The sequence below is a fragment of the Conger conger genome, chromosome 11 (genome assembly GCF_963514075.1).
Source record: "Conger conger chromosome 11, fConCon1.1, whole genome shotgun sequence".
NCBI lineage: Eukaryota > Metazoa > Chordata > Actinopteri > Anguilliformes > Congridae > Conger > Conger conger.
Window position 1 is genome coordinate 8072717 of NC_083770.1, and position 15180 is coordinate 8087896.

General features: G+C 44.5%; 1 protein-coding gene across 4 annotated transcripts in view; it reads right to left on the reverse strand.

The window, feature by feature from the left end:
• Positions 1-5275: 5275 nt before the first annotated feature.
• The window catches only part of sema6a (sema domain, transmembrane domain (TM), and cytoplasmic domain, (semaphorin) 6A), an 83337-nt gene continuing 73432 nt past the window's right edge, over positions 5276-15180 (reverse strand). For all 4 annotated transcript variants that reach the window (XM_061260175.1, XM_061260173.1, XM_061260174.1 and 1 more), the window contains one exon: positions 5276-8993. In XM_061260175.1, coding sequence (XP_061116159.1) covers positions 7864-8993 — 1130 coding nt within the window. In that variant the 3' untranslated portion in view covers positions 5276-7863. The remainder of the gene's footprint in view (positions 8994-15180) is intronic.

A 15180-nucleotide genomic window follows, 5' to 3' on the forward strand; every position in this document is an offset into this window, starting at 1 on the left:
AATCACCTCAATTCCGCGGGGAGTCTGTGACGCTGCCTGTGGAATCTGCCATTTCACACTGCCACTCACACGCAGCCCATTCTCTGTAGCTTTGTAGATAGGCAACGTCCTGGCCACGGTTGTTTTTGCGAAGGCCCCGAGAGCTTGCTCTTGGGTCGGCTCTCCGCCGCTCGTTCTCTTCATTTTCTCCGCCTGGGAATGGCGGCCGTGCGACAGAAGAGGCGGCTCGTGACGTCGGTTAAGCGGCCCTGATGTAAATTGGTGGGAGGAGTCCACCAACCCGAGGGCCTAAGTAAATGAGATCGAATTATATCTGTGTGAGTAAAGTGTACAATACACATAGAGCTAATCTGAGCCAATGCATATTGTATGAGGGACATACATGAATACTTCATCTATTTAAATATTTAAATGCGCAGAGTCGAACCTCCACTGTGGAAGGACTCGGCAGAGCTGCACTTGAGCGATGAGCTTCCGCCCGGTAAGCCTCACTCTTGGGCTGCAGGAATGTCATGACCTCCTTCCAGCGCTGGGGTCTGGCGGTAGATAGACACGAGGAAGGGGAACGTGTCCATGGCAACCGGCCGCCTCGGCACCGGTAAATCTGAACCAGACCGAACTGCGACTCAAGGTTAGCGGTTCACTCGCGCGGACGTAGCCTTGAGTCCCCGGGTGCGTACGCCAGCCGAAAGTCGTAACGGCGAACTCGTTTTCCCCCGACGGGGCGCGGGCAGGGGAGCGACAGGAGGAAACGGGGTCGGGTTTCCTGAAATCCCATAATTCAGTGTGATAAATCGCTCTCAGCGGTGTCTGGCGGGACTCGTCCGGTGTGGCGTGACCCACAGACCAAGGAGAACCGAGCTAGACCCTCTCCCCGAAACAGGGAGCAGGTGGGACTGAAGACCATTTAAACCAACCCAGGGTTCTGCCACTTCTGTCACTGTGAATGGCCATACCGAATATAAAATGTCTTATCCCAGGAAGCTGTGTGTTAAAGCAGAGGGAAAATCTTACTGGCATTACAGCAAGAACTATAATTAAAGCTGGGTATTTAAGTACAGTATATTTTATTTACTGGGAATAGTGAAGGCAACATATTATATATTATGATATTTTAATCTTCTTAATATAAATGTGGATAATCACAGAACATTTGACTTGTTGCAGTAAATCTTTTTGCTGGTCTCATGTGAATTAGTGCATATTCATACTCCCAAGATGCATCTGTGTAATGTGTCATACGGTAGCTCATCCTTGCATATCTTAATTAGATCTTAATCTCGGCACTTCAAATGGATTGCCCCAAATATTACTGCACATGTAGCTTCCTTCAGATGTCGAGTGCTTGTGCAGTCATTGAACTTCCACACAATGGACTAGGGATAGTAGTTGCACTTGCATATTGTCAGGTAGCACATATACCAGCAAATATACCAGCAGTTCATCATTGGCAACTGGATGTTTCATGTCTAGATCGTGCACATTCTGCTGTGCCAATGTCCAGAATGGCTTCAGCTGGAGAAGAAGTGACTTCAATGATTATAATTAAGATTGTTAGTCATAAAGTACATCTAAAATATTCATATTCAGGAATATTAATAAAATGTTTCATTTCAAGTTTATATATATATATATAATATATATTTATATTATTATCATAAAAATGTTTTATGAGAAACACACAGAGCTGCAGAGTATTGTTAGCAAACAAATTAGTATATGACTTATGTAATATATTTCAGTGCATGGTTCCCTCCACAGGGAATAGAAACATATTAAACTGATGCTTCAAGTTATTACCTCCACTCTAAATCAAAGTAAAGAATTTGCATAATTTAACTGGTAAGGATCATTTTCATATCGTCTACATTCATGAGAGAACATACTTATAATGTGCAATTCATAAAAATCTATTTAAATTGGTAATTGGGGGGGAAATGCTATATTTGCATGGGCCATGGTTTTGTTTTTAAAAATCCATCGCCTCCCTATCTGCATTTATTCATAAAAGCCAACCGTACAACCACAAAATCTGGGGCTCGCTCAATCTCTGAAATGGAATAGGCACTGTGAATTCACATGAAGGTTCTCATAGAACCACAACCTATGATTCAGATTAGTAGAAGTTAAACATGTCAGAAAATACTCTTGATCTCTTCATACGGCTCTGGAGTTAGAGGCCAAATATGTATGTACCGGCGCATGCGTGTCTGGGGGCAGAAAATGATTGAACTAATGGAATGATGAAAGCGCTGCCTGAATACACGCTGTTGGCAGCGCTTTACTGTATGTTGCAGTCTTTACAGCACATTATCATTTTGATATATTCCCCCCGCCCTCTCCTCCCCCCGCAGGGAGATGAGAATCAATGTATTCGGTTTTGCCCAAGTTTAATATCCTGCCTGTAGTAGCGAATGCAGGAGATGATTCGCTTGTGCCCAGAGCCGGTGTCCGGCTTGCAGCGGGAGCATTAATATACCGGGCGAATCAATCAGACTGACAATCCAAAGGTCACAGCCCAATGAGCACTGCAAACCCCATAGCAGCATATGTAGATGAAATTCGCCAATTTTATTTTATTCATTATTTTTTTTGCCGCTTGGAATGTGTAGAGATTGGGACGGGGGGGGAGTCACACTGTGTCAGAGGATGTGAGTCATTTTAAGATATCAGCAGTCAGAATGCATTACTGTGTGAAGAGCCAAGTATTAATTGACCAGACTGACTGTGGCCAGAGATTTTGGCAGATTTCAGACGAGCGGTAGAGGCTTGCCAAGCGAGGTCAAAGACTTTTCATGCGAGATACGATCGCGGGCAGAGAACGGTGGCAATGATGTCATGCAACCTACTGACACGGCTTCTGCGCGGGGTTGTTTTTGGCTGGAATGGAGGTTGTTTTTTTCCCCCATGTTTTGAAGGGAAAGCATGAAATCTATGCTTACAGGTGGCAGTGTGATAACTGGCTTGCCTCATTTCGACATGAATAATGAGAAAACATTTTTTACGTCGTCTTTCGTGGCAGAGCTAAATCGTCTGGATGGAGAACTGCAGGCTTTTCGCCGGCTGTAGCCGCGGTGAAAACTACAGCACCGGAGAGAATACACAAACGCAAACTCCATTCAAAGCAGCTGCTGATTTAGTGCCTCTAATTGGTAAATATAGCACTGGGGTAATTTGTGGATGGCGGGGGGTTCCTGCAAAAGCTTTTCTACCCTTCAGTCCAGTTTATTTACCTTGCGTCTCCCGTAGACAACCAGCTGTCTCCGAGTTAATATGGAATGCCTTTACTTTAGTCGTGCTGTGCATTTAAAAAAAACAAAACATTTTTTTCTCTTTTGTCTCTTCTGGCGGTTCCTCCTGGTGACCCTCTCTCGCGCCATGAATGGACTGTCACTCAGGCCCTACAGCTAAGCTCGTAATTGTATGCCGGGGCCCCACCGTCCATTGAGTTTGATGCCAGAGTTGATGCTTGCAGATATCCTCCAGTCATAGCTAGAAGTATCGGTACTGTATGATAGGCAGACAGGTCTGTCAGAGAACAAAGTATTTTAGGAGTGATAGGATTCGATAAGCTACTGTACACGTCCCCAATTTGATACATTTCTTATTTTTGAAAGGCTCCTTTATATCTTTCTATCTATAAATCTACAGTTTTTTCCAGCATGGTCCTTGGTACCCCGAGTATATGCAGATTTTCATTTCATCCGTAATTACGATCGCTGAATTGTAACAAGCGGGTAATTGTTCTTAATTAGAAGTGTTTAATATCTATTGAGGGATTTGCCCTCAAAAGGCCATATTTTATGAGAAAAAGCTGTGAATGTCGTGAGGAATAACCCCCCCCCCACATTTTCATGTCACAGAACCTTTATCAGATCAACTAATGCTTCTTTTTTCAGTAATATGCTGTGTGCCAAGAGCTGCCCTTAGAAAGAGGTCATTTTTTTGTATTGATTTAATAACAGACTGCCAGATGAAATCAGTACGGTTATAATTTCTGAAAGTGTAACAATATTATTTTCCTTGCTCCTTTTTCTACTCCTAGCTCCACCCATTGAGAGAGGCTAGAAAAATAAGTGAAGATGGAGAAACGGTGAATTAAGCAAAAGGAATGTCGTTGCTATTTCAAACGTCAGTTGGAAAACACGTCATACGTGGCAGATGCGTGGCAGATCGGGAGAGGAGAATCCACAGGTTGATCATTTATAGCACGCTTTCAAAAAAAAAAAAACTTCCGCAAAGGATGCGCTCATGTTTCCTTGCTCGATGGAAAGTTTGGTACTTTGTAGCTTCTTCTTGCTCCTTGAGGACCTTCATCGATTTCCAGGTCAGAGCAAGGACAAGAAAAAAAAAAAAAAGTCATTGGAATCAGCCCAATAATAATTTCTATTGCTCCTAATTATTGAAAGTGTAGACACCTGGTCATTGAAACTAAACCATTTGAGTTCAAAGACAAAGCGAATGGAAAAGAGCCAAACCTGCTTTGTGTTAAAATAAGTTTAAAGGAAAAGTATGGAAGAACTTAAGCATATGCTTTAAACATCCTTAATTCACCAAGAGTATCAGCAGGGAATGGGTATTGAACTCAAAGCCACTGCTATTAGTAACAATGGTAATGTGGACCTGATTGTACCATGTCCATTATCGAAAAGAATCCTGATTTAATGTGGATAGTGCTTTTATCCCTTTCATTTGTTGCAAAGATGAAAGGAAAAAGTGTTGGCATTAGATTTCACATGTTTGACAAAGGCAACATTGAGAGGGGAACAAAACCAGGAACTAATCACAAAAAGGTAGCACCTTTCTTCCCAGAGGTCTAATCTTATAGTCTTATGACTCATCTCCATATCAACAGATGTGGTGAATAACACCAACAGGCCTATCTGTGGAATGGCTCCAGACAGATGATTATCAGATGTTTTAGTCATGGTAAAATATAAGCTAACAATTCATAGTCCTACTACACTAAGATGGTGGATAAACAGAACATTGTTTTTGTGTTTACCTGCACATTCTCAACTGCTGTGAGATAGCCCTATCTCTGTCTCGAACGCATTTTTAGATTCAAACAGATAGCCCTGTCCGTGTTTCAAGCACAGGGAACATCTACTTGCTTTCAGGTGAAATAAAAGGCATAGACGTGCCTTTGGCTCTTTCTGCTAAGTGTTATAAGGCATTTGTGAATAAGGGTCTATTTCACACTTCATAGGTGAGCTGCTTTATCACTTAGATTACCCGATGGAAGGGGCGACAACAAAACAAAGCAACAACGATGCTTAGTTCTTGTTTTTATTACATTTTTTTTCATTTATTAAAGAGAATTTCTTTACAACATACATTTAGCTGTGAATCAGATGTTAAAGAAGTGAAGGGCAAAAAACCTTGTGACGTCACAATATTTTACAAGCTTACAAATTAGAAACGATTTTGAGAGTTTGACTCGGTTGCATCTAGCAGTGTATAGCAAGGGTGAAAGACAAAGGCACACCAAAACAGCCCACGGTCAACAGACGCCACCCGAACTGGGGGCGTAGATGCCATCTGCACTACTGAAACGAAAGGAACTGGAACGAATGTCCCTTTACTAGGTATATTCGGATGCATGACACAGTCATTGCACTCAAAACCCTACAAGCGTCTATGTACAATTCGGTTAAAGAAACACAATTAACTCCTTTATTGAAACCAGGGGGGGGAAATCCTGTGTTAATTTCACATTGGCTGCATGGTGACAGGTAATATCTTGCTTCTCTCATTTATTATTAGAAACCTGCCAAAGGGTTCGATATTCGCCTCTCTACAGAAAGACAACTGTGTGAGCAGTCTGTCCATTTGGGAGCAATGGTGAAAAAACGTCACGTGAAATATCATGTAAAAAATCCACAAATAAACAAAAAATCAGTCGATAAAACCCTCATGTGTAACACATCGATATAGAGAGTTAATAGATTAATCATACTAATCTGTTTCAATTGCTGAAACTTGGTTTTTAAATATCTTGAAAATATCTTTGCCTAATTTTATTCGAGGAGGTTTTTGTTACTGCAGGAACCAGCCTGCATCTTTTATTTAACTGCCTAGAAATCGAGTTTTATCATTTACACTATAAAGCCGGCTTCTCATCAGTATACCGTGGCGTGGCCGATAAAATTGTGGTTTGTTATTGCAGTGCATCTGTCGAACACAAGGAGGCCTTTGCAGAAACGTACAGTAATCACTCTATCGAACAGCAAAAGATGAGAGCAAAAAATAATATCAGGACTTGATGGATTAAAAAACAAACACCCACAACATTGTCGACACTGCCAGCACAACGGAAAAGGATTTCTTCAAGCGCATCGTTGGCACAATAAAAAAAAAAAAAAAACTGAACCACAAAAAAAAAGAACAAGGGGTCACCGCCCTCCAACCCCTTCCCGCCTTCCAAATAATCCTAGTGACCAGAGTTACAACAAGAACACCTACATTCTTTATTTGCCTTGACGAGGGGAAATATCTCTTCATAAAATCTACCGGGAAACATAATTAACAGCTAAAGAAACCACTACTTTGGGTGTAAGGCACACATTTACATGTGGAAGATAAACAGGCTATTAACAGATGGATTCCCATGAAAGGCCCACGTGAAAAGACGAGAGATGATAGCTTTTTTAAAAAATATCTGGCAAACATGATACTTTCCACAAACCTGGCAGCGAAGTTAACCGCGGCACGTTTTCTCGTTTCTGTGTGATATTTTTTATTTCCATTTTTTCCCTTTGCATTTTTACATGCAAGAAAAGTGAACCTAGATTGGCCGGCGGTGGACTAGCAGCTCTCTGGGACGAGAGGCTACTGGCACTAACAGTGCAGAAAGACCGAGGAGAGATGTCGATGAGGTCGAAAGAGTTGCGTGCGTTGTTCCGGATGCTTCCCTCACGGGACCGTCAACTCCTTGAACGTCCCAGCTCTGCTCCAGAGCTACCTGGCACAGGTAAATAAATATTCCCCCCTGCCCCCCCCCCCCCCACTCCCAACTGGAGGTCACGCTTCTCCCAAGCTTCAAAAGCTGAGGTCCTACACAGTCAGCGCACCAATTTGACAAAAAAAAACACAAAAAAAACAAACACAAAAAAGAAAATGACTGGCTCCAGTTTTATGACTTTAAATAAATTCACACTCGATTAATTCATATTAACTGTTTCTTTTTCTGAGCCTAAAAAAAAGTCTTCTCTTTCTTTTCCCCAAAAGCACTTATTAAATAATAAATACAATGAGCTATTAGTAATAACAGTCACATGTTATCCAGTAACCAGTACAGTAGCAGATTTTTTTTCGGGCCAAGGCCTAACCGAAAAAGAACTTGATTGCAGTGGCTGGCAGCTGTAACACTGAGCGGCATTTTCACAGTCGTCTACACAAAGTCAACCCCAGCCAGTGTTGCAGTCTGAGAACAACGTGCCCAAGTGCTTGTTTAGTCCTCCACCCAGCCTCCACGTTCCATCAGCGATTCCCACTTTCACCACTGAAATGTGCTTTTGGCAGCCTGTTTACAAAAAAAAAAGTCAAAATAAAACATCCCTCGAGTCACCATGTCACTCTCAAGTCTGACACAGCCGTCTTTCAGAATGCTACAAGAATGACTTTGCTTTTTTGATGAAAGATTGACGAAAGTCATTTTGTTTCTTTTCAAGAGCAAATATTCCACTTTTTTTTTTTTTGTTCCAGGAACCAAGATTCAACAGCCTGAGCTTGACAACAACCGTTCCGTATAGATATATAAAAAAAACATCTTTTTAAGTGTGTTGCATTTGCTGTACACCGACAAGAAACAAAGTAGATGCAGTCGTGTTTTTCTGTTTCCCTTCCCCCCCCGCGGGACGATTATGTGCACGAGTCGCTCGACTTCATGTTTGTGGAGAAGGAGACTAAGGAGGGCTTGGGCGGCACGTCGGGTTTTAGGTGCTTGGCCCCGGTCCGGGGCAGGGACCCGTAGGAGCTCAGGCTGGGCTGTCGGGACAGGGCCGGCTGGCCTGCCATGTGCATGGAGTCCACCCTCTGTGGGGCGGGCGGCGGGTTCTCCACGCGGGTGAAGCTGTGGTTCCGGGACAGGTGCGAGGAGTTGGAGGAGTTGGTGTTGTGCTTTTTGAGGGCCGAGCCTTTCTGCTGGGAGCTCAGCGGGTAGCCCCTCTTGTACTCGTGCCCGTACATGGAGGAGTGCACCTCCAGCCTCTTGCCCATCTGGGGCACGGGGGCGGGCATGGCCAGCGAGGCCTCCCTCTGGGGCACGCGGGGCGGCACGCTGTCCTTCTCCGCCAGGCCCAGGCCGTGGCCGTGGCAGGGGCTCTTCAGGGACTTGTACTCCAGCGTGGCCCCCTGGTCGTCCGGGCCCCTGGGGCCCAGGTCGGGGCGGTGCGGCTGCTCCACGTACTCGTGCTGGTAGGCCTGCTGGTGCTGGGGCAGCGGCAGCACCACCACGCTGGGGATGTGCCCGGGCGAGGCCCGCAGGGGCAGGTCGGTGGGGATGACCGGGGAGCCCATGGGCGGCAGGTCCTTGGTGCAGGCGTTGATCAGGTTCTGGTTCCTCTCCCACTCGCGGCTCCCGCGGCTGGGCTTGCGGCGCGGCTGCATGGGGGTGGTCTCGGGCGTGGGCAGGGCGGCCAGGTCCAGGTGGTGCTGGTCGGCCTTGATGAGCATCTTGGCGTTGGCCGAGCCGCCGCGGCCGCCGTGCATGAGCGGGGTGAGGACGGCCTCGGGGCGCCCGTCCTTGGCCTGCGTCTCGAACAGGCCGGTCAGCTTGGTCACGCTGTTCATGGAGCCGCGGTGGGACTGGGCCGCGTCCTTGTCCTTGCGGCCGGTCAGCTCCAGGTCGCGCCGCCGGTGGTCGCACACGCAGTACACGATGATGCCGGAGAAGATGGCGCCCATGGCGAAGGCCAGGATGACGGCGATGGCCAGGAGGGTGACCGGGACCAGCTGGTCGCGGCCCTTCTGGTAGCTCTCCCGGATAACCCCTGCAAGACAGCGGCACAGTCGCGCATCAGTACCGCACGCGTCAGCGACGGGAGCTGCACAGAGAGTGTACATGTAGCATAAATCACTTCACACATCTTCAGCATGTCCGTGGAAATAAGAAGAATAACCAAATTGAACAATGAGTGTGTTAAAGAAATCATGATGTATGCTGTTCCATATAACTGCTTTAATATGTTATGCATTGACATAAGGGTGACGTAGTAAGTAGAATACTGCATACTATGCAAGAAACCACACAAATAGTTTCAAGACATTTTTTATTTACGTCTTCTTTATATTTCCTATTTTAAAAGGCCATGATTGATTATGGTTTAAATTCAAATTCAAAAACTGCACAAAGCTGAACTGCCACTGCATTGATATGCACACACAATTATTTCTCCAGAGATCCCCTACAATGCCATCCACAGAACCAATATATTTCCAGAAATGTAGAAAAATGAAAACACATGGACCGCTGCACGTTTTGTAGTTGCTCAAGAAGACATTTGCTGCACTTTTTGTCACTCTGAACGGGACGGGAAAGGAACTGGAACACGACGACAACGATTTCGCGAGGAGCAGGAAGTGGAAGTAAACAAACAAGACAATAAAGGAATGAAGATATCAACCGGAGGGAAACGAAACGCTGCTGTACCGATGCCGCGTGTTTTCTCTGCATGAAAGTGGGTCTTACTCCAATGGGAGTGAATGCTGTCAGAGCCAAGAATAGAACCTGGTATATGGTATGGCTCCGCACTGCCGGAGGGTCGTTTGTTCACAATGTACGTTTCGCATGTAAGTTAGCAGATGCTCAGGGTGCTTCTGTGTGAAATGGAAACCCTGGAAAATCTGTTTTGGAACATAAGGAGTGGGGTATCTGCCCTTTAAATGAAAGCAGTAAAGACCAAAAAGCATCAGGCTTTGTCCCAATTTTCGTAATGGCATAAAGCAAAGCACAAATGCCAATTTTTTGTGCAATTCTGTAGCTAATTTGCATATGGGGGTTTATTGTATATCAGAGAAAACCATCTGTACACAGTCCAATGAAAAACAAGGCCTAAACAACACATGTTCTCACAAGTTCAGCCAATCAGAAAAATGGCAACATGACAAACAAGGCAAACATCCCCAAAAATCTGCAGTTAGTAGACGTCTTACCGACGAAACGGTCATTGGGGAATTGTATATCGCGATGAAAGCATGGCGGTGATTTAATGGACACTGAAACAGGATAATTGGATATGCCCGTTCTGCATGTGAAAAGAGATGGAAATGGGGTCTGGCCCATGTCAGGTTAAAGTTAATGGTGCTGAAGTGCTTCTTCATGCGTCATCTATGCTCATTCACTTGGTTGCTCACATTTTGAAGTACACTCAGGAGTTCACCCAAGAGAGTGCATGTAGTGAGCATGTATTTACAGTAAATGGGAAAACAGGCTTACCATGCTTTGTGTCAGGAGTCCAAATATAATCACTCCCTGGGATTCATTGCTAAAAACCGAATGGCTTTTTCAAGAAAATTTCAAATTTATTTCAAGCTGTAACTGGATATCCTCTACCATCATTTGCACATTTGCAAAATAAACTACCGATTAATCCTCAAACAGCCTGAGAGTGCCTTTTAACAACATCACAGTTCAGACTGAGGCCAGTATAACTGCAGACACAACAAACCCACACCCTTCCCCTGGCTAACTGTAAACAACACCGGTCCAGATTTAAGGTTCAGCTTTAATGTTCTTCCAAAAATAAATCTTTCCCACAGCCGAACAACAGTTACTTCTGTGGAAATTAATTGCACAAAAAACAAACAACCGAACCAAAAACAGAAGGAGATGGATAAAAAAAGTGCAGCTTGCTTTTCAAAGGGCAGAGAAACCTAGATCTACACACTTACGTCTGCGCTTGCATCATCAGCGTTTATTTTGGGCCGGCTCTGCATATCCAGACAACCTGACCCATGCAGTCACATCCAGGCGTCCTGCCCGGTGGTGTCACGGGGGGCCTGGTGTCAGGTGGGGGAGGGGGACATGACGCAGATGCAGGACGCGTCCTTTAATGGAGTCGAGCTCTGGGCCTGCAACATGTCCATGCAACACCAGTCCATTATCTCCCCACGCTCCCGCTCTCTGGCCAACGCTGGCCTAAACAAACGTCAACGTCACCGACACGCACTGCTTTCCCTCCTTATACCTCTGCCTTTTAGAAGTACGAAAAAGAGAGTAATGAAGCACTGTTACACGATAGCCTGAGTGGTATTAATCGACTGTGCGTGTGTTATTCCTGCGTCTCGGATGACTAAACGACCTGCCAGCGCACGGGACATCTGCTTCTTGTCTGCTCGAGGGAAGATCTGAGGACAGACACTTTTTTCCTCTGCTCTCGCTCCTCTCCTCCCCTCTTCTTTGATTTCTGGTTTCGCTTGAGCAGAACTTTCTGCTGCCATTCGATATCTTAGCACTTCTTATATGGGTGGCTTCTTAATTAAGATTGCCTGCCTTGTCTTGCCACAAGCCTTTTTTCCTCATATTCCTCAAATGACACCCGGCACCCGGGTTGATTGTGATTAGGCAGTCAATTTGTTTTCCGCTTTGATTTAAGCTTTCAACGATGAAGAGGCGGGGTGCGGTTAAGCCTTGGAGGCGGCGCCCACGAACCTCTCACAACTGGGCACATAAACACTGACAGCGTACTGGTGTCGAGAGATCTGAAAATCCGCCATTTAACTGCCATTTTAAATGGTAGGCTTGGGCTTGTACTTTTAGCCTTTCTTCGAGCGAAGACACGCATCTATAACGGTCTTGGCCGCCCGCACGAGGGTTAGGGATGGAAAAGATCGCAGGAAAAATAAACCGTCGTGACATGGAATTTGTAGAAATTAATGGCCAGCGGTGCGGTCGAGAGGACAGGGTTTCGCGTTTCAACAATATACTCCTGAAAGAGAGTTTCTAAACATGTCGAGCGGCCAGGCGGCCCCGGCGAACCAAGAAACGGAACGGCCGCCGAGGCTGGCGACCGCAGCGACCCGTGACAGAGCAGAGACCCGGGGGCGGCGCTGAGGGGCGTAGCCCAGAACTCTCCACCGCTGGGGCCCTCTGACACGCCGAGGGAGAAGGGGCAGAAACGGATACACCCCCCCAACCCCCCCTCACCCGAGGCCTCGAGGGACCTTTGAAGATTGCCATCTCCTCCCTACAGTCGATTGTTTCCCATCTCGACTTCAAACGAGGTCAGGGGAGTATAGGAGGACCCGGCTTCAGATGGAGACAAAGCTTGCGCTTAACAGGCATCTGCGGTTCACCTTCTCTCGTGTAAAGAACTTGAGCCTCGCTCTTTTAAGACTCCGAACAGAGGGCCTTCAACCGCCCGTCCTTCCCGCGCACCCTGGCTGACCCCTCCATGTGGACTCGGGGGGCCTGGGAGGGGTTTTTTTGTGGGGTTTTTTCACGACTTACCTTCTTGATGAGGAGATGCAGGGATTACGATCTTCTATCCATTTTCAACAGTTAAAATTGACGTTTGGTTTTAAGCGGGTTTTTGAAGTTTTACGATGTCATTGTCGGGAAGCCATCACACAACCTGGTGTAGAGAAATAACTACCCGAACGGAGGAGAGTGTAACCTTGAGAAAACACTCTACGTTACATTACAATCGTTTGGTAGGCCCTCGTACCCAGAGAAACAAGCACAATGGAGTAGGAAACAGGAAGTAAGAAGGAAGCTGTGTGGACTCATCAGTCACTTTATATGAGGGGATCACATATCATTTTAATCATACTTGCTTAATCTGTAAATCACACCATAGATGTTCAAACCGTAAAACATTTTTCTAGCTATTTCAATATGTGCTCAATTTTTTTGCTGGTTGTTACATTAGCTAAATGTCTTCCATTCATAAAATCAAGAAATGTTTCCACAGCATACGTATTAGCCTATTAGTCTTATCTGTTGGAAAATATGGAAATGACACATTATAAATTCAAGCCCATACATTATCATTTTAAGTCAGGGCTTATATTACAAGAGCAGTCACATCAATATTTATAATATCAGTAAAGTCATACTCTTAACTCGCTCTTGGAGGAACAGCTGTTCATGTTTTTAATAAGGGCATGTCCAATGGTGTCTGGTAAGCTACGAATATAGAAGCCTTACCTATATTCACTAATCATCCTGAACCTGTTTGTTTGTATGATTAATAACAGCAATTATTCCTTTCAACTTGACTGGACCTGGGGCAACATTTCACACTCACTACTTTTAGTTAGCCAGAATTTATGCAGCAGTCTGACTGAAAATAAATTTGAAACGAAAGCCAATAGAACATCAGTGAATGTATTTCTTTTACATCAATAAATGAACAAGCAGACCACTGGTGATTAACTTGTGCACGTTTGACAAGTGCTACTTTAATTTACTATGTTTTAAAAATTACGACCATTCATTGTTGTTGACTTTGCACTGTTGTCTGTTGATTTAGCAGGTCTTAGGACCCTATCAGCACTTGTCTTCTGAACACGCCTAGTGACAAATGCAGCACTTTCACAGCCTGAGGACTTTGTGAAATGAATTAAAATGCTAAATATATTTTGTCCGCACCATGTCTCCCTGCTCATTGTGCTCTTCCTTGCATTCGGACAGAAATATCACTACAGCACAGCGTCGTATTGCCCGGGCTCCGTCCCCAGCAGTGAAATAATGGCAGACTATGCACTTAATTGCATCATGATGCAACATGGCTTTGTGTAGCCAAGCCCAGTTTATAGGCGTAATGTACGTCCAGTTCTGCAGCGAGGTCCCTCTGACAAGATCCAGCGAGAGAATGGTTTTTGTTGGAAATAAATCAATGAAAGCTGACCCAAAAACAGAAGCTATGATATTTACATTTTAAGTTTCAGCATTATACGCTGCCAGCTTCTGACACTTTCTTCCAAAGAAACACGCGCGCAGTAATTCTCAGTGAAGCTAAACACACAAGCTCCTGTTTTATGGAACATAAGATACATTCTCTACCACTAAATGAGTTACGCTCTCACCCTTGTGAAAGACTATTGTAAGATACAAATAGTCACACAGACACTTTATACTTTATACATTGACCCTGGTTCACCAATACAGGCTATTGTGTCTGTGGTGACATCAAAGTGAACATTATATTAAGACAGCTTTCAAGCACTGGAACCTCTGACTAAAACTGCTGCATTTGAAGGCATTGTCTGAGGAAATGAAAAGGAAAATGATTAAAATCTGGTAATCGGACAGAACTGCGTTCGGTGATGTATCACTCTGGCTTGGGGTTAAAACAAATCTGACGGCAACACACTGACATGACGGATTGAAGGGGTGTAAGACCTCTTTTAAGGGGTTTCTGTCGGTCGCTTTGGCCAACATTGGCAATGTATAAGTTGAAAGCTCCATTCACATGAAATATTGCAAACTGACCTCTGTAGATCTGTAATAAGGAGGTCCATTGTTCCATTACAGTGGCCAACATTGTTCCCTTTGGTGAGTAGATATGTACAGCGTTCACCAGACACGAACAACTTTGATGTAAATATTTGCTAAATGTTCATCAAAGTTCTTGATGTGGATTTTCTTTAAAGTGACAACAGTTTGATGTATGTGTTCATAGAAGTTTTCCGTCCTGTCGTATGTCTTTCTGGTCGTTTTCAAGCATTTTCGGAGCGCGGGCTCAAAATAAATGCTGTGATTCTTTATAAAACTTACCTTGCATATAACAGCAGCACTGAAGTCGGCACAAATTGTGCTGAACTCACTCAGATGCGAAACGCGATGAAGTGATGTTAAGATTTTTAAAGACTCAGTATTTCTTAATCTCCTCAGAAAACTCACTGGAGCTTTAAAATGAAAAATGTCAACCATATGGCAGGATTAGAAGCCAGCACACCAATGCGATTCTCAAGCTGCCATTTAAAATCTTAGCAAGTTTTCAAAATAGCGATACAACTGTAAGATTGCCCTAAAATCCAGTACTTGGTAAATTGATAGCACTACGTCAGTTTAATATATTTAAAATCAATATTTATGTCTAACATAAATCACCAACGCCAATCTAATGCACACGGTGAGACTGCATTTTCAAATTTAAATATTTCAGATTTAACAGGAGATATGATGCGGCCTGTACACGATTTTTGCTCAATGCAGATACAGCGTATATATGC